At 42.6% G+C, this 17,772-nt stretch overlaps 1 protein-coding gene across 1 annotated transcript; it reads left to right on the plus strand.

Moving 5' to 3' along the window:
* Nucleotides 1–735: 735 nt before the first annotated feature.
* On the plus strand, nt 736–7,054 carry SLBP (stem-loop histone mRNA binding protein). The gene is made up of 8 exons (XM_085223639.1): nt 736–1,089; nt 1,217–1,348; nt 2,561–2,665; nt 3,187–3,246; nt 3,498–3,629; nt 4,285–4,434; nt 5,270–5,354; nt 6,024–7,054. Exons 1-8 carry the CDS (start codon nt 1,046–1,048, stop codon nt 6,138–6,140), a joined length of 825 nt encoding a protein of 274 aa, XP_085079765.1. The 5' UTR covers nt 736–1,045; the 3' UTR covers nt 6,141–7,054.
* The last annotated feature ends 10,718 nt before the right edge of the window (nt 7,055–17,772 follow it).

Raw genomic sequence — 17,772 nt, forward strand, 5'->3', positions numbered from 1 at the left:
TGTGTATAAAATGCGAGGGAGAAAAAAGCAGGAGGTGAGGGAAAGAGAACTCGCTGCTCCTTCACATCTTCCCTAAACATTACTGGGTTCAGTCAGGAGTGCTGGCTATACCAATGCTCCACCTGGACAGCATAATTAAACAGATACAGACACTTATAAATACATTCTTACCAGGAATGGGGTATAAAAACCTCAAAGCAATCCAGCTACCTGCTGAGATGTCAAACTACTTTATACTGCAATTGGCTGAAGATGCATGGTCTGTCCTGGTGCATCTCCCAAAAAAGCAGGCTGGCAGTGAGCGGGCTTTCATTTCCAAAGCTCTGAGTTCTGCTGGGATTTCATGCAGGTGTATGTGCCCGTTGTCTGGCCCAGCTTTGCAAAAAATCCCAAACAAACGTAATTAAGAGCTTAAACAACGTTTGCTGGGAAATAGTGTGAGTTTTTCCTGCTGTAATTTGCAACCTTGGACGGCTGAGCTGGGTGTTGGATCATCTTTAAAGTCCCTTCCAACCCAAGGATTCTGCGATGACCCGAACTACCTGCCCGTCCCCTTCTCATAAGCAGGCAGTAAATACCGTCGCCGTGCAGCTCAGATCCCCGCGCTGCTGCCATTGGTGGCCGCGGGCGCAGGGAGCGCGCGCCAAAACGGCGCTGAGCCGCGCTCCGATCTCCCGCCACGGCGGGGCGGGGCTGGGCCGAACCATGGCGCTGGGCCGCGGGGGGAGGAGAGGGGAGGAATTGCCGTCCTGGCGCCGCGCGTGTCACGGTTCCAAGCGCATCCCGAGGCGGGTTGGCCGGCCGTTTGTCCGCGCTCACGGAGCGGTTCGGGAGAAGAGGCGCCTCAGTGGCCGCGCTCTGCTCCCCTGGCTCTCCACCCCCCGTACCTGGCGTAGTGGAGCGGCCGACGGGAGGCGGGGCCGGGCGGGCTGGCGGGAGATGCGAAGAGCCGGGTGGTAAAGCGGTAGTTCCGCACAGCCTCTTGTGTGTGTCCGTCCTTCCATCCGTCTTTCCATCCGTCTTTCCATTCTCAGGACCCCGCGCTATGTCCTTCCGCCAGAGGAGCCCGCACGGCACGGCCAGGAGCAGGTAGGGCGGGCGGGGGGCTCGGGGCGCTGCCCCCGGTCCCGGCGGGGCCGCGATCCCCTCAGCCAGGGGACGCCATGTTGTGCCGCGGGGGCGGCGGGTCTCTGAGGGAGCGCGTCTCTGCCGGCAGCCCGCAGCCGCCCCCTCGCTGGTCCCAGGGAAGGAAGCGCGGCGCCGACGGGAAGCGGAGGAAGCGGAGCGACGGCGGCGCGGCGGCGTGCGGGGACACGGAGCACCGGGCCTCGGACAGCAGGGCCGACAGGTGAGGGCGTGGGGATGAGAGGAAACGGCCTCCGGTTGTGCCGGGGGAGGCTCGGGTTGGATATCGACAAACATTTTCTCTTGGGAAGAGTGGCGATGCGTTGGCACGGAGGTGGTGGAGGCGCCGTCCGTGGAGGTGTTAAAGAACGGCGGAGATGTGGCACTGAGGGCGAGGAGGGCTGGTTGGTCTGCGTGGCCTTAGGGATGTTTTCGTGAGCCATCGGGTTGCTCGTGGTTCTCTTCCGTTGGGAGAGCAGTAAGCAAATGTGGCCTGAAAAACAGGAAACAAGTATCTTTCCAGAGGTTTTCCAGATCTAATGAAAAGTCTCTGGTCTGCGGGGCACAGCTCTGAGCTCGTGCTTAAGAATAATTAGGGACAGAAACTGCTCTGGAAAACTTGATTTACAGTTTGAACGTAGGCAGCAGCTGATGATTAGGAAGGGAGGTAAGAATCATAGAATGACCTGGGTTGAAAAGGACCACAATGATCACCTAGTTTCAACCCCCCTGCTATGTGCAGGGTCGCCAGTCACTAAACCAGGCTGCCCAGAGCCACGTCCAGCCTGGCCTTTAATATCCCTTCCCAGTTTTGAATCATCTTGTGATGTTAACAGGCTACAATGAAGTTATTACATCCTCTTTGCAAATGTTAGTTAACCAGCTAAAAATGAAGTGACTTTGTTTTAGATTATGTGAACAATATTGTTATGTGTTCCAATTTTTTTCTTATACCTACTGAGTCTATAAACAGGAAATAATAAATACTGGTTAAGTCCTTTAGTGGAGAGAAATTATGTGAGTAAATGAGTAAAGATGATATTTCCCATGCTGTTCTTTGAGGGAAACCATCAAAGTTCTTGAAGTGTAGTGTAGGTTACCTGCTACAGTGATATGTTTCCACAGGATATCTTCAACAACTTCTACTAAAACAACAACAAAAAATACCAATAAATAAAAAATCAGAGAATTGTAGGGGTTGGAAGGGACCTCTAGAGATCATCAACTCCAACCCCCAGATCGGTCAACTTCAAAGTGGAATCATCAACTGCTTAGTTTTCCAGTGCTGAAATTTCAATAGAATCATACAAGATCTTCACAACCATTGTGAGTGCTATACCTGACAACATCAAACATCTACTAAGTTGCAAACAGGAAAGATGGTGGGGAAGGGGTAAAAAACAATAGAAGAGTTTTGGGTTTTTTTTCCTTTCAGTTTTACAACACCAGAAGGCCCTGGCCCCCTTTCCCGGTGTTTAGACTGGGCAACTGCAGTGGAAGAAGATGAAATGAGAACCAGCGTTAACAAAGAAATTGCAAGGTACCCATGGGTGTTTAAGATGAAGTGGGAAAAGGAGGGAAGTGGAAGTTTTCTTGTAGAATCTGTATTGACTTGTATTTTTAACTTCACTGTTCAGTCAGACTCAGATTGTGGTTCAGTCCTAGTCTACAAAGATTGGAGTTCAATCTTAGCCTCGGAGTCACAGTTCTGCTTTTCAGTCCAGCTTAACTCCATAGCGCACTGGGGGAATGTATGTCTCTAAATCTCTTCCTTTTGGAAGAAATGTATCCACGTTCCTTTCAATGCCCCTTCTCATTGTTTACGGTTTTTCAATATCTTTTTCTGTTTAATGATCCTTTTGTAGTGGACTTAGGATGAGTCCTTGGTTGGGTTTCTTTAGTTTTTAGGGGAAAACTGAATCATCTGCTCCATAGTGGAAAGTATTTACAGGGTGTAGTGCATTTCTTTAAGGCCTTGAGGTAAAACTTGCTGAGCTGTCACAGTGCAGCCATGTATGTTCTCTCAGTGTATGTTCTTATTATTGACTTGAACTCTTGCAGGTACAGAAGAAAACTCCTGGTAAATGAGTTTTCAAGAGAAAGGAAGTCTTCTTCAGGAAGGTAGGTTTCTAGCTTAGCTGAAGAAAATCTTTGCAGTAGATTTGACTTCTCAAATGTAGTGTTGCTTTTGAAAACCCTCGAGTTGAAGTAGTACATCTTAGCTCTCCACCAACATTTAAATTCATTCCCATCTCGAGCATCCATTTGAAAGCACTTCACATGTTTCTTCTAAGTCTTCTGTGTACCACTTTGTTTTTTGAGTATCACTTGTTTTCTAGTGCTCCCAAATTTATAACATTCTGTTCTCATAGTTCTGATTCAAAGGAGTCCACTGTAACAGTAGAACTGGAGACGGATGAGGTGGTTTTGATGAGAAGACAAAAACAGATAAACTATGGAAAAAACACAATTGCATATGACAGATACATTAAAGAAGTTCCTAGGTAAGGTGCTTGAGCTTCTGGAAAACTAAATGTTCAAACGTAGGTCCAGCTTGTTCTTTCTAAGCATATGAACATACTAAACTTGGTATATGAAGCACTTTGAAATAAAAGGCATTTACAAATTAATATATATATATATATTTAAATCAGTTAAGTAAAACAAGCTATCAAGTGGGTCTTGGATTTTTTTAATTTATTTTACAACTCTACATGAGCAATTCCCCTTCAAACTTTCTCATGCTGCAGAAATGAAAGTGTAAGCTCTTTTGGTTGTGCTTGTCAGCTTGAAGAAATGAAACTGCTTCTTTGCAGTCAGTTTTCTCAATGGTAAAATAAAAAGCAAAATGGATTCTGGTTGTTCTTAAGTTTGGAATATGTTTTATGTGCAGAAACTGCACAATTAAGTTTTTAGATCTAAGATTGTCTTTTTTTCCCACTTGACCCAAAGACAGAAAAACTAAAATGTTCATATGTAGATGCCAGCCTTTCAACAGAGTGCTGGAATTGGGCAGTAGTTCTTTTTATGAAATAACTTTCCTAGGTTAAAAGGTTGTAATGAGCCTGTCTACCAGGCAGTCTGTCTTAACTTTCTCAGCAGTATGATAAGTCTGTGTGGAAAGCATTAATTTTTTTTTCATGTCTAATATCTGAACAGATGCCATCGTATACCAGGAGTTCATCCCAGAACTCCAAATAAATTTAAGAAGTACAGCCGTAGGTCATGGGACCAACAAATAAAGCTGTGGAAAGTTGCATTGCATTCCTGGGATCCACCGACTGAAGAAGGATGTGATCTGCAAGAAATGTGCGTATGGAATATTCTAGATAAATAGATATTTTTTAAAGTTCTGAAAAATAAAACAGCATGGCCATTTATGAGACAAGTCAGTGATTACTGAATATTTTCATTAGTTACTTGTCCATGGATAGTGCTCTTGAGAGCTACTCAGTTCCTTCTCAGTAATATGTAATAGCTTTTAGGACGTACTTGGTGGGAATGGACTTACCCTTTGTCTTTGCAAGGGCACGTAGCCTTTGCTTCTAGAATATATTTCCACTGGATGAAATCAGAGTCAGTAGCACAGTGCTCTATAAAGGGAAAAATCACACCAGTAAGACAGGCTGGTTTTTGCAGAGCAATCTAGATTAATTATTCTGTGCTAGAAGCAGTACTGGAGAGTTCTGATTGACTGGCTGGTCTCATGAATATTGAGCTCAGACCAATACAGTGTGACAGAACATGCCTTGCAACCTGCTCACTTGCTAGATCAAGAACAGTGGTGTACAGAATCATAGAACATAGTATGTAGGCTGTTAAACCTTAACAAATCAATGGAGACCTTGTCCAGAGAAGAAATAACTTAGGAAAAGAGCGAAGAATTGTCTTCTGCATTGAGGCATTGCCTGAGTGTCAGTTATCTTTGATCATTCAATTTCAAGGCTTTTATTTATTCTTCGGCCATTTTGGCTGTATGAAGTTAACCTGCAATTCTCTTCTGTCCCAGCAGTTTGCCCCTGCTGTCCCTATACCTCCTGTAGGTCTCTTTGCTCTTACGGCATCACATTCACAAGTGCACCCGTGAACTCCTACTGAAAAATATGATTTGCTCTAAGATGTATGCTTTTTAATTATTTCACAGTAGTCCTGTTGACCTCGGTGAGATGGAGACAGAATCCATAGGAAGCAATTCTACAGAATCTCAAACGAGCTGTCAAGATAATTATGTAAGAATACCTCTCATTTGCATAAATATTTATTAATAATCTGTCCAATCCTTAGAATTATAACCCAAATGGCCTGAGCACATAAGAGATTCCATCATCTGCTATATTTATGGACTAATGCTTTCCCAGCTGTAACCAATTTGTGTCGATAGTCTGAGTCTAGAGTGACAGAGACATTTTCTTCTGCAGTTATGGAACGTTAGATATCTGTCAAAAGCATGTCACCTGTGAGTTATGATTTAGAGGCTAATGTAACTAATGTTAAAACAGAATGTAATATTCTTGGCACTAGTGGGCTTTTTGAAGGCTTTTTTTACACCCAGAAAGCACTTAGCACAGCTGAGCAGGTGCCTTTTCTAAAGATTCACTAATCTTTTTTTGTTTGTTTTGTTAAAGTTTCTCTCACAATGAATATAAATCAGTATAATGCCTTGGTGTATGCGTATGCTGATCCTTAAAACTACATTCAAGAAATCATAGAATGGGTAGAAGCCTTCCATTTAATTCTTGTCAGTCTTAAGACTAGCCTTAGGTTTTAATATGGTCTTTAAAAAAATGTTTGTAAGCTTCTGTTATAGAATGGCCTAAATGAACTGCAGAAGTTATGTGAGTTATTGCATTAATAAACCTGCGCTTAACTGCTGTTTTTTAACTGACTTTGTATTCCAGGATACCTGTTCTGGCACTCCCACCAAAGTTAGACACATCGACTATCAAGCAGAAGGTGAATTTGACTTGGACGCATGTTTGAGTGAGCCTCTTAACGATTTAAATACTGTGAGTTAAATTGTTTTGTGCAAATTGTTTTAGAAGAAGTTTGTTTTAAATTTGAGACGTTAGATTGATTCATCAGTTGAGTGTTTTCTACCTGTCAATAGTGAGAAATCTTAAGCAAAGTTAAAAACAAAGTTCTTTAAGCTGTGGTTGGTCTACCTATTGTCTGGTCCAAACTTATGTTTAAATTCAACAGTGTGACTTCTTTTTAACTTTTAATTTATGTATATGAGATTTTTTTAATTTTTTAATTTTTATTTTTTTTTTACAAAACTTTAAAATAATAGCTGAAGGCAATGCTATCCTCAAGTAATTCTAAGAGTCGGGCAAGATCTTGCTATTTTATTTTTCCCTTGTTATCCTGAATTCCAGTGTTTCACCTGCAGATCGAGAGCGGAATAGAGAAATATTTTCCATCTTATGTCATTTTGCTTTTCCTTCTGTCTCTGCTGCAAAGATCTGCCTGGATGTAATGCAGATGTTAGCAGAAGCACACTGCTGATCAGTATAAGGACACTTGTCTGTTGCAGTTACTGCAGTTTTAGCTGCCTTAGCTTTTAAAAGCAAAGAAACAAACAAAAAAAAACCAACAAACCACAGATTCTTTTCGTTCACAAAGACGTTTTTGAAACATCTGGAAAGAAAGTACTTAATGTTGGATGTCAGTATGGAAAAACACAGGTAGCAGTAATACTACTTTGAAAAACTATAACCTGAATTTGAAACTTGTAAATAGTAATGAGTTACTTGTTAATACAGACAAGAGCATAAAATGTCTAGGGAAAATAACTGATTCTTTCTAATTTGCTGTTTTTAAATGTAAAACTTGTAAATGATAACACTGTACAGACTTTCTGCTGAATGCAGTTGATGTTTCTACTGCTTTTGTATGGGGTGTTGCTGGAAAATAAATTGATATACATTTATTTATGACTCCCGAGCTTCTTTTCCCACTACGAGTGTTCTGTGGATAACACAATGCAAATACTGAAGGTCATATATCTGAGGAACAATAATAATAGGCTGTGGTATTGCAGGGCTTTTTTGCATCTTCTTTTGACTTTGAGGGAGACTTAGGAGCTATCTGCATGCAGACTGCCATGGTTCATTTGTACTGGGTAAGCCTTTTGCAGTCTCCTTCAAATCACTTGGGATTGATGGGTGTCCGTTCACTGCCTGCCAAGGTCTGTTGTTTAGAACTTCTGCTAGAATCACAGAATCATAGAATCACAAGGTTGGAAAGGACCTGCAAGATCATCTAGTCCAACTGCTCTACCATTACCACTGCTTCCATAAGCACTAAACCATATCTGGTAGCTCCTCATCCAGACGCCTCTTGAACACTGCCAGGGATGGCGACTCCACCACTTCCCTGTGCAGCCATTCCAGAGCCTGACCACTCTCTGAGAGAAAAAGTTCTCCTTATGTCTAACCTAAACCTCCTCAGGTACAACTTGCGGCCATTTCCTTGGGTCCTGGTTGTTGCCTGGGAAAAGAGGCCAAACCCCTCCTCATCCCAACCTCCCTTCAGGAAGTTGTAGAGTGCAATGAGGTCTTCCCTGAGCCTCCTTTTCTCCAGACTAAATAATCCCAGCTCCCTCAGCCGCTCCTCATAAGATTTGTGCTCCAGACCTCTCACCAGTTTCGTTGCCCTTCTCAATGTCTTTCTTGTAGTGAGGGGTCCAAAACTGAACACAATACTCGAGGTGAGGCGTCACCAGAGCTGAGTACAGTACAGGGGGATGATCACCTCCCTGCTCCTGCTGGTCATACTATTTCTAATGCAGGCCAGGGTCGCCGTTTGCCCTCTTGGCCACCTGTTGGCTCATGTTCAGCCGAGCATCAACCAACACCCCCAGGTCCCTTTCCTCTTAGTCATCCAACCACTCATCCCCAAGTCTGTAGCGCAGCATGGGGTTGTTGTGGCCGAAGTGCAGGATCCAGCACTTGGCCTTGTTGAACCTCATCCCATTTACCTCAGCCCAGCGAGCCAGCTTATCTAGATCTGTCTGAAGGGTCTCCCTTTCCTCAGGCAGATCAACACTCCCTCCCAACTTGGTGTCATCTGCAAACTTACTGAGGGTGCACTCTATCCCTTCATCTAGGTCATCAATAAAGATATTAAACAAGATGGGCCCCAGTACCAACCTCTGGGGGACACCGCTGGTAACGAGTTGCCAGCTAGAAAAGCTAGGTGAGCACTTCCAACTCCATTATCTAAGGCTTTGCCTGATTTGATCTCTAAACTGGGATTTCTGGTTGTTGGTGATACAGCACTGTCAGGTTTAATGGAGACAAATGTCTCAGCTCTCAAGTGAGTATCCCAGCTGTAAGGAGTACTACTAGCTATCTTAATTTTTCAGGCACACTTAAAGTAAACGTAGCTTTTGTCTTTTTCTGATGGGGAAACATACAAGAGGAAGCAGCGTGGGGATAAGATGGTCACTTGTCCATGTCTATCTGGAATCATTCAGTGCTGTTCCTTAAGGATTCTTTGTGCTAGCTGAAAGGCAAAGGCCTCTCAACTGGACTATGCGTATCTCAGTAACTGTTCTGTGTGTCAGATTTTTTAACTTGCATGGTAGGTCTGAAAATTTCATGTGAAGCTGCATGGGAGCACAATTTCAAATCATGACTACTAATTATTCAATATTGTTTGTTTGTTTTTTTAAATAGTTAATGCATATGATTTGCATCAGCCCCTGAAGACTTCATGTAGTTCTGCCTCTGTGCCACTTAGCAACTGGTGACACCAAAGTATTTTCACATGCATTTTTGGAGAATGTGCTACTTTTGTATGTGTTGAAGAGCAACAATGAGTAATGTGAAGCCAGTGAGAACACTTTTCATGTCTTAAATAAGCATCCAATAGTTTACACGTTTCAACGTGAAGAATAAAGGATTAATGTTAAACAAGGTGGAGTTTTTAAATAGTAAGGCAAGATTTTTGTAGAGAACCATTTCCAGCACAGCTGGAAATTAATGCTTTTTCCTGTATTCATAATCCTGAAGTGCCCAACTCTGCAAACCACAGGGTTGTGGTCGACACTTAAACGTTGTCTGTAAGCAGGAGAAACCAGGTGCTTGTGCTGCTTATTTACCTGCCACAGTGAGCTGTGATACCCAAACTGTCTAGTTTGATGTTGCCTTACTGTGTAGGCTATGGATGGAATTAAGTGATCAGTGAATTGGCTTTTCTTCATGTTACTCATAACATTGTGCTGTATCTAAACTTCCCACAGATATCGTGGCAAGACTTGACATTATTCTCAGGTTGTTCAGGTTAGTCCAGAGATGCTAACAGATACATGCAAACTGATCTCCTGGTTAATGTGGGTCATAAAGAATTACCTTAATTCTATAGCAAATAATTTTAAGCCGTGTGTGGGGAACCAGGATGAAACAGTATTGGAGTCAAGAGAAGCAATTAGACTTCTTAATGAGTACTCACTCCCCACAGTGGGATGGAGGAGAAATCAGAAAGGTGAAAGAGGGAAAATATGTGGGCTCAGATGAACTGTTTATCAAGTGACACAAAAGGTGTGTGCTAAAAGATACAGGCATGGGGAAATGTGGACAAAAGATCAGGAAGAACTGTGGTACCTATTCAGAGTAGGGAGTTATTAGGCAAGCACCTGAGACAATGGATCTTCTGTGATAATGAAATGCCTAACAAATACTTGTCCTTTGGCAAACATCTTGGGACAGTGAAGTATCTGCAAAATAACTTCTCAGTGGTTTGTCCAGAAGCTTGGATGGTTTATTTCTTCTGACTTCCTTAAAAACCAGCCTTAGGTGCAGGTATGTGCTGCTCAGCAGGCATCCTCACCCAGGCCAGGCATTTCTTGGTAAACCAGTTCAGCCTGGAGGGTTCATTTAGCAGGGCTGTGTTCTGCAGCTGGTGGTGAAACAGGCACAGATTTTGAGTATGTTGTGAAACAGCTGGGCATCCGTAGTAGTGTCTCGAACCCTGTGAACTGCTCTGCTTTGTTTTAAGCACTTAGATGGGATCCATAAATACTGCATCCTCTAGGGTAGTGCTTAGCTCCCATGTTTTCTGATTTAGGATGTTTTCTCAAAAGTACTGGTCGGGAAAATTTTTTGCAGTTGAATGAGGCCCTCTGGTGGTTAAATGTAGGAAATTTGCTCGCATGAATGTCTGCTCGATAGGATAACGTTAGAGAAGGATAACATTCATATGTTTATTTGTGCATATTGCATGCAGTGGAGTCTGCTTCATATGGAGAATGCTCTTGTGCCAAACACCAGACTTAATAAGTCAAATTCCTTAAAGAATAAAAATGGGCAGGTTGTTAGGAGGGCAGCAAAACCTGTCAGCTCTGCTTTTTATAGGTCTGTGCCTTCTGCTTTATGCTCCTCTTGCTCCCTGGCCAATAAGAGTCTTGTGTCCTCTTTCAGCATCCTTCATACCATGCCTGGCTAGCTGACAGTTGACTTAGCTCTGGCAAATGGAGAGTTCCATCTGTTTAAGACTGGGTAGTTGGTAATGAGTGCTGATCAGGCAGCAAGCAGGACACGTAAGAGCTAAGCTGTCCAGCTCTTCCTTCATTTGCACGTTAATGGGGCCTTCCTTCATTATTTTGCTATTGTCACATAAAGCTTAAAGGAAAGCATGTACCCTTTTGTTAAGTACAGATGGAAATGGAAAGCTAGTTCAAAAATTGGCGATGTTGGGACAGATGTTCTGAAAACAACTCGACAATGCAGCGATTTAAGCCTCTTTAAGGAAGCCAAGCTAAAACCAGCTTTGTTCCGTGAATCAATTTTTGAGTCAAAATACTCTTTCAAGCAACATTTTGTTCACATGTATATTTACTGAAGTTATTTTCAGGATTATCTGCTCTGTTGTGTTGCTAAGACACATAAGATCCGTGGCATAAAGGCAAGGTTATTTGTAACTTTGTTTGAAGGTAGATCCATGTGGAAGCCTGCTGGGAAATCAAGCTATTTTTTCTTTAATCAAAATTGGATTGGTAAAAGAGACTTTTTGAGAGAAATTAGAACTTAGTGGAACTTCTTCTTCTGTATGTTTTCTCAAAGTGTGAGAAGACTAGTTCATATGCTATTTGGGAATTCCTTTCCGAGTGCTTCCTGACAAATGCAGATAGTTTTGTCAAAACTTTGCATGAGCGGCAAAGAGATTGAAGTTTCTTTGGGAAGGATCAAAAGCTATCTTTGTTTCAAAGAACCCACTGTAATTAGGAAGTAGTGTATGTGGTAAGTCAGTTAGGAGAGGAAGTATTACTGCAAGGGAAAATTTATTCAGTACAGTTAAATCACAGAACACAGAATGGCCAGGGTTGGAAGGGACCTCAAGGATCATGAATCCAACCCCCCTGCCACATGCAGGTCCACCAACCTCCACATTCAATACTAGACGAGGAAAAAAGGAAATTCAATACTAGACCAGGAAAAAAGGAAATGCTAGGACCAGGAAAATCTGCAGCATCCAGGCAGTACCACAATAGAAAACATGCAAGGGATCGAGATCCAGCATCTGTCACTTCTGCCCCACACTGTATGTCTGGACTACCAATGCTGGTTTCCTCTTTGAGCTTGCCACTTACCTCCCTTGCATTGTGTTTAGACGATAGGAGAATTTCTCCAAAAAGGGCTGATTTGTACCCATACTGGAAAAATGACTTAAAGTGGAATGTTAGAACTTCCTTCGTGGGTTAAAGTGGTGTTCAGCTGTCTGCGCTGGGAGCTTTCTTTCTATTCAAGTTTCTTTGAGAAAGTTCCTGGGAGGTACTGGGAAGGCTGTAATTATTAGTAAAAACAACGTTCCCTTTTGTGTTCCATGAGAAAGGGGCTATTCCATTTCTTCTGAAAAATGCTTTGTTTTCAGAAATATGAGTGCAATATAGAGATGAAGATTTGTGTCTGCTCTTTCAAACAGCTTTCATGTGCTAGAATCAAAGTAACTTTGCGGTACTGCAGAGGGCAGTAAAAGTGCATGTTTAATTACATGCACACAAAAGAAATCTCAGAGTTACTTTACATTTGTTGTAAATGCCAGGAATCTAATTATACTTACTGATTCTGACCTTAGGAGCAACCCATAGTTCCAATAAAATCCCTTCAAGTCTGTCATCTTTCACTGTTCTTTCCATTTCCAGTTTCACTTGATCTTAAGCCCATTATTAGAGGGAATGGAGGATAATAATAACTTAACAGCAGCCAGAGGAAAAATGGACTGGGGGGAGTCCACCTGACAGATAGTACTGGCCTGCTTGTATTTAAAATCCCTAGTGCTACACAGTGGAGAGGTATCTGAAAATGCTTATTTAAATTGCTTTATAAAGACTTTTTTTTTTTCTTATAAAAAGAATAAAGGATTTTATTTTATTTTTTTTATTTCCAAAAGGTCTGAGATTTTGTAAAGGAAAACTCACTTAGGGATTTTGTCCACAGTTAATTGTTTCTGGGACCTTCCTAAGCATTCAATCTATTTTCTTCAACATATTTGTTTAGAGCATGTTTGTCTTATACTGACCAAATTGCTGGTGCTCTAAAAGCACTGCCATGTGAATTAAAAATGATACACTGTAGTAGGAGAGCTGGATGTAAAATCAAAGTAAGGAATTAGCAGCAACTGAAAAGAATATGTTGTTAAGGCTATCACATACAGTGCATAAAGGAAAAAACACTGGAAAATAGTCAAAAAGTGTCAGTCTAATCTAGAGGCTGCTCATAGCCTGAGTAGTTGAACATTTTATGCAAGGACATGGCAGATCTAAAATTAATTAATGTACAAGGAATAAAATGATGTCCTGGTAGTCACCTGCCCCTTATCTGGAAAGAAAAAGGAGGAATTTTAGCAAACCAGATTTCTCTGGAAGCAGATTGAATCCTCAGGATGCAACCAGAATTTCTGGAACTTGAAAGAAAAGGTAAGAAAATACACACTACTGACTGATCAGCAGTGGCAGAGTGATAGTTTGGTTGAGTTAATACCAACTTACCAGATTAACTAACAATTTTTCTCTGACATTTGACTGTAAAATTCCTTCCCTTCATTTTCTCTTTTTAGAGAGTACCATTCAAGCAAGCCAAACGAGCAGTAACAAGCTTTGTGCAAGACCCATATGGCATGAAGTGCACAGTGTGGTGGTAAGGCTTTACATGACTTGTAATCTATTTTTGTGACATTCTGGCCATTCTTCAGAATAAATCTGAAGAAACATTCTAACTTCTTCAGATTTTCATCCGAATAACAAACATATTTCATATATATCTATCGTTTGGGGATGAATATGTATAAATGAGTATATAAAAATGTGAATATACGCGCATACGTAAACTGAAATATTAACATTGTGCTCCCAGTATTAGTGAATTATATTCTTCTGACTAATAATCATATGTATATTAAGCAAGGCCTCTTGAGGAGAAGGCAGCTACAGCGAGGACCGTCATGTCCATGCAGATTCTGAAGTATTCTTCAGTTAGGGACCAGGCTCTTCTCGTGGTCAGAAAATACACCTGAAGAAACTACCTGTGAAAAGTTTCCTGTTGGCAAAGTCCATGTTTTTATCTCATTTAATAAATTAACTTGGGATAATGCCAAGATATTCCCTCCAAAATCTCTCAGACGAATCTTAGTTGGATTTTTGCTCTGTAGTTCTTAGAGGTGAAATGGATTTGAACAGTGTGGACTGAGGTACATTATCTCCTCCCAGCACCAATCTGTTTCACTAGATCCATAAGTGCCATTTGGGTACTTAGCTGGAATTAAGCATAAAGTTATATTTTTTTTTCACAATAGTGCAGTATTTTAAAATTTGTTTATAAAAAGTTACTAAAACTCAGTGTGCATTCCCAAGATCACAGAGACCTGAAAATGTGACAACTTTCATCAAAGAATGCAGTTCTCTTGCCTTTGTAGCCTCTCTCGGTTTGGCTGAGATGCATTCATAAGGAAAAACAAATGGATTTTGTAAAGATGCATTTTACAAAGTAAGGTGGGTATTGAAGGGGAAAAAAACACATTCTTGCTGGTAGAGCATGTCTGGCTCTTAACAGCAAAATAGAGACTCCACTTGACTGTTGTAAACCAACTAATATTGTATTAAAGCTGAGATTGGTGTTTTGCATTCAGACTTTTTGCTGAGAGCTCTGCTTTTCACAGGGTGAAGATGAAAAAGGGATGATCCCTTTAAGAGCCTGATAGGTTCAGTCAGGAAATTCATATCTCGCACACCAGGCAAAAATATGCTAGCAACTGCTGGGAAAATGACAACTGCAGTGTCTGATCGCTTGTCAAATCAATGAGGCTTTTCTCTCCTTTTGGTGAGAATTTATTTGCAGGGGTTGGTGAGCTGAGAAAATAAGATTCCTGACCTAATGGTCACCCCCATTGGTATCTCATTGTGGAAAATACTCTCTGCTGCAGTCCATTCAAGTGATTGGCAATGACAGCTTGGATGGATATTGTCAGTTGACAGGGCTTTGCACTCTTTCTGTTTTAAAAATGATGCGAAAGATCCCTTCCCCAGTGTGCAGCGCCGCAAGTTGAGTTTATGAATGAATGGCTGAATGCACGCTTCTCCCCTGTCATCTGCAACAAAAAAATATCCCAATCCCATCCCTGAAATGATATGCTAAGTAAATTCACACACATGCGTTTAACACTCTAATGGGGCCTGAAGGCAAGCTGAGCGAGTCCTTCCGAACACCGCGGCTGTATTTTTTTTTGTAGTCATTAGGAATTTCATGGAAAATGTAAAACTGCCCATTTGATATGGAAAATCTCCATGAAAAATGTGAAATTCCAGCATTTCCAGCAAGGTTTTGCTGACAGCTCATGCATGGAGAATAGCCTGAAAGACATGCATGCAATTAAGGGATCCATATAGCTGAGCTGGAGAGAACAACACAGGCAGTGGGGGATGTGGCCTTTGCTAGGGCCAGCTGGTGTCTGCTCCTGGACTCTCTGAGGGCACCAGACCATTGAGAGATGTGGGACGAAAGGAGAAAAAAGAAAACACAGAAGCTTCAGAGAAAATGAACCAAGTCTATTGGAGAAAATCCTAAAGCTCCTAGGTAACTCTTTCCCTCCCCACGCCTCCCCCTTTCTGGGTGCTGTTTGAGGCAGTACAGAGTGTGACAGGAATCACTTGGTTTTGCAGGCCTGATAGTAATGGTGCGAATATCGGGGATGCAGAGATACTGGGAAATTCAGCCAGGGAGCCAGGTGCTGGGCTGGGGAGATGAGGATGGCTTGGGAGTGAGGTGGTGCCTGAGGAGATTCTTTTGCTCTGTATCTAGGTTTGATTGTGACATTTCTGAATGGTTTTACCCTATCAGGAAAGGCCCAATTCTTGTGTTTATTTTTGAAGAGTGGTTTCTGCACATGAGCTCGAAAAACCCTCAGGTGTGTTACTGAATACGGACGATAAAACCAAAAAGAAGACCACAAAACCTCTCCTGCCCTGCTGCCCCCCCAGCATTTCCATTGCAGTAAGACACTAAGCACCACCGTGTAGCTGATTTCTTGCTTTATGCATGGAAATGTCCGCATTTATCTGAGAAACTGCAGTCCATTAACACCAGCCTGGCCCTGTAGCACTCCTGTATTTAACTAATGTCAGCAAGAAGGGGTTGAACAGCTGGAGCAAGGGGTTGCAGGTTTGCAGAAGGAGAATGAAACACTGAAGAAAAGGGAACTGCCCTGCAGTGTGCTTGTTCTGAAGGCATCCCCCTAAAGTCACATACTGCCATCATTCCTATTTGACAGTGAGCCTGAGACAGGGCGGGTAGGGAGGTGCAGAGGTGGGTGCAGGATGTTAGAGCCAGCAGGGATCTGGGCACAACGCTGCACACAGGATCGCCTGAACCCGAAGTGGTGTGGCTGCATCATCACACCGTGTGACTCCAAGTTCTGCTGCTGCTGGACCGCCTTCAGCTGGAACAGCTCTCCTCTGGCACTCCTTGCAGCCTATGGAGACTGGGATTAAGCGGTGCACCCATCGTGCAAAGCATAAAGGAATGCACAGGCATGTGAAGGAACTGGGAAAGGATAATGCCCTGACACACATTTGAGGACTATTGTACGGTTTTCTCCCGTGGCAGATAGAGCTCATACTTTTTCATGCAGTGTTTAGGAAATACCTGTTGTATGCGAGCAGTGCTTAGGAGAGAAGCTGGATGTAGATGAGGGCACAAGAAAGGGAGGACATGAAGCATCAGTTGTTGTTGTATGTGAGTCCACTGTGGGATGGGAGATGACTTCAGCAGAGGCTGGCCGTGGAAACGTGATTTCTGTGCTGCTTCTGGAACACATTTAATAAAGGTTGGTATAGCCATGCAGCCTCATAGCAAAACAGCCTCAGATAGTTGCCCTCTCACAGCTGCACCATCAAAGCAATTACATGTAGATGTTTTGTTTGGACTTTTCACCCTTCCCCCCTTTCCCAAATCCACGAGCACTCCCACGCACAGGGAATATATGAACCATGCAGCAGGAGTGTGAGGGTCCTGTCGCGTGAGCTTTGCAACGCAAAGAAAGAGGGTAAGAAGCTTTGCTTTCGCTGTACTCCGAGTCACTTTCATTGCAACCCGAACAAAACTGTTTACTCATTGACTTAACCAACTTTTTCCAGAAATGCCTGGGCATCCTGTGAGGCGGCGGCGCTTTGTTTGTAAGGTCTGTTTGCTTTACAAGGCTGCCTGCAGCACAGGGAAAATGGAAGCAAAGGGGACCCTTTGTAAGACTCTGTTAGCTAAGGCTGCAGTTCAGCCTTTATCCCTGTTCTACTTTTTTTCAGAGCCATTTACTTCCACCCCGTCTGCGTTTTAGCTGTGTTTGTGTTCTCTTTAAAAGGGTATCTTGTGTGGCCTGGGAATGACAACCAGTGACATGAGAATGTGGAGTGTGGAAGAGGAGAGCACTTTGAACATTAGGACAGAAATTACAGGACGTATCAGGTATGACAGGTAAAGATCTGTGCACGATACATGACAGCAATTTAAGGAGAAGATGCTTGCTGCTGGAGAGGGAAGTCCTTGGGGAAGAAAGCATATCCGGACTTACAGCCCCTTCACTGGTTTCCCAGTGAGTGTGTTTGCCATATGCTGCAGCTAGGAGTATAACAAGGAGTATAATGTGGCATGCCTGCTAAGTTTGTATATTGCCCAGCAAGGTGTGGCATGCACACCTTTCTTAACGTCACACTCCTCACATTTTAGAAGGTGATCGTTTTTCTGATCGTTGTGGACATGTAGGGCTGCGGTTAACCATTGGCTCCAATGGTCGGTATTGTCCAGGATTTGACTGTATTGACACATAAAGCCCTTTAGTGAGAGTAAGGTGGTGGTTTATATGAGTCAGCTGGCTGTTACCAAGGTTTGGCTGTGGATTAGTGCTTTTTTATCAGCGGAGTGTTTCATGGTGATAAACAACTCGCTCATAGTTTGTATTTTCCTCACTTTGCCTGCGGAAGATCAGCCAGCCTCAAAAGCAAAGTTCATTATTCCTAAGGAAAAATACAGCTCTGCAGTTCTATAATATTGATATCGCTTGAATACCTGATTTCTCTTCTTATGGAAAAGGCAGGATTTCAGCAGGCAGGGCCAACTAATGAGAACAGACATGCCTTCCCTCATTGTTTACACATGCCTG

This window comes from Meleagris gallopavo, chromosome 4 (assembly GCF_905368555.1).
Source record: "Meleagris gallopavo chromosome 4, MGAL_WU_HG_1.1, whole genome shotgun sequence".
Classification (NCBI taxonomy): domain Eukaryota; kingdom Metazoa; phylum Chordata; class Aves; order Galliformes; family Phasianidae; genus Meleagris; species Meleagris gallopavo.

Excerpts from the sequence above, each read along its gene's own strand:
- SLBP (XM_085223639.1), top strand. The coding sequence starts at position 1,046 with ATGTCCTTCCGCCAGAGGAGCCCGCACGGCACGGCCAGGAGCAG. Across the intron at positions 3,630-4,284 it reads TACATTAAAGAAGTTCCTAG|ATGCCATCGTATACCAGGAG; the intron begins GTAAGGTGCTTG and ends ATATCTGAACAG. Across the intron at positions 4,435-5,269 it reads GGATGTGATCTGCAAGAAAT|TAGTCCTGTTGACCTCGGTG; the intron begins GTGCGTATGGAA and ends ATTATTTCACAG.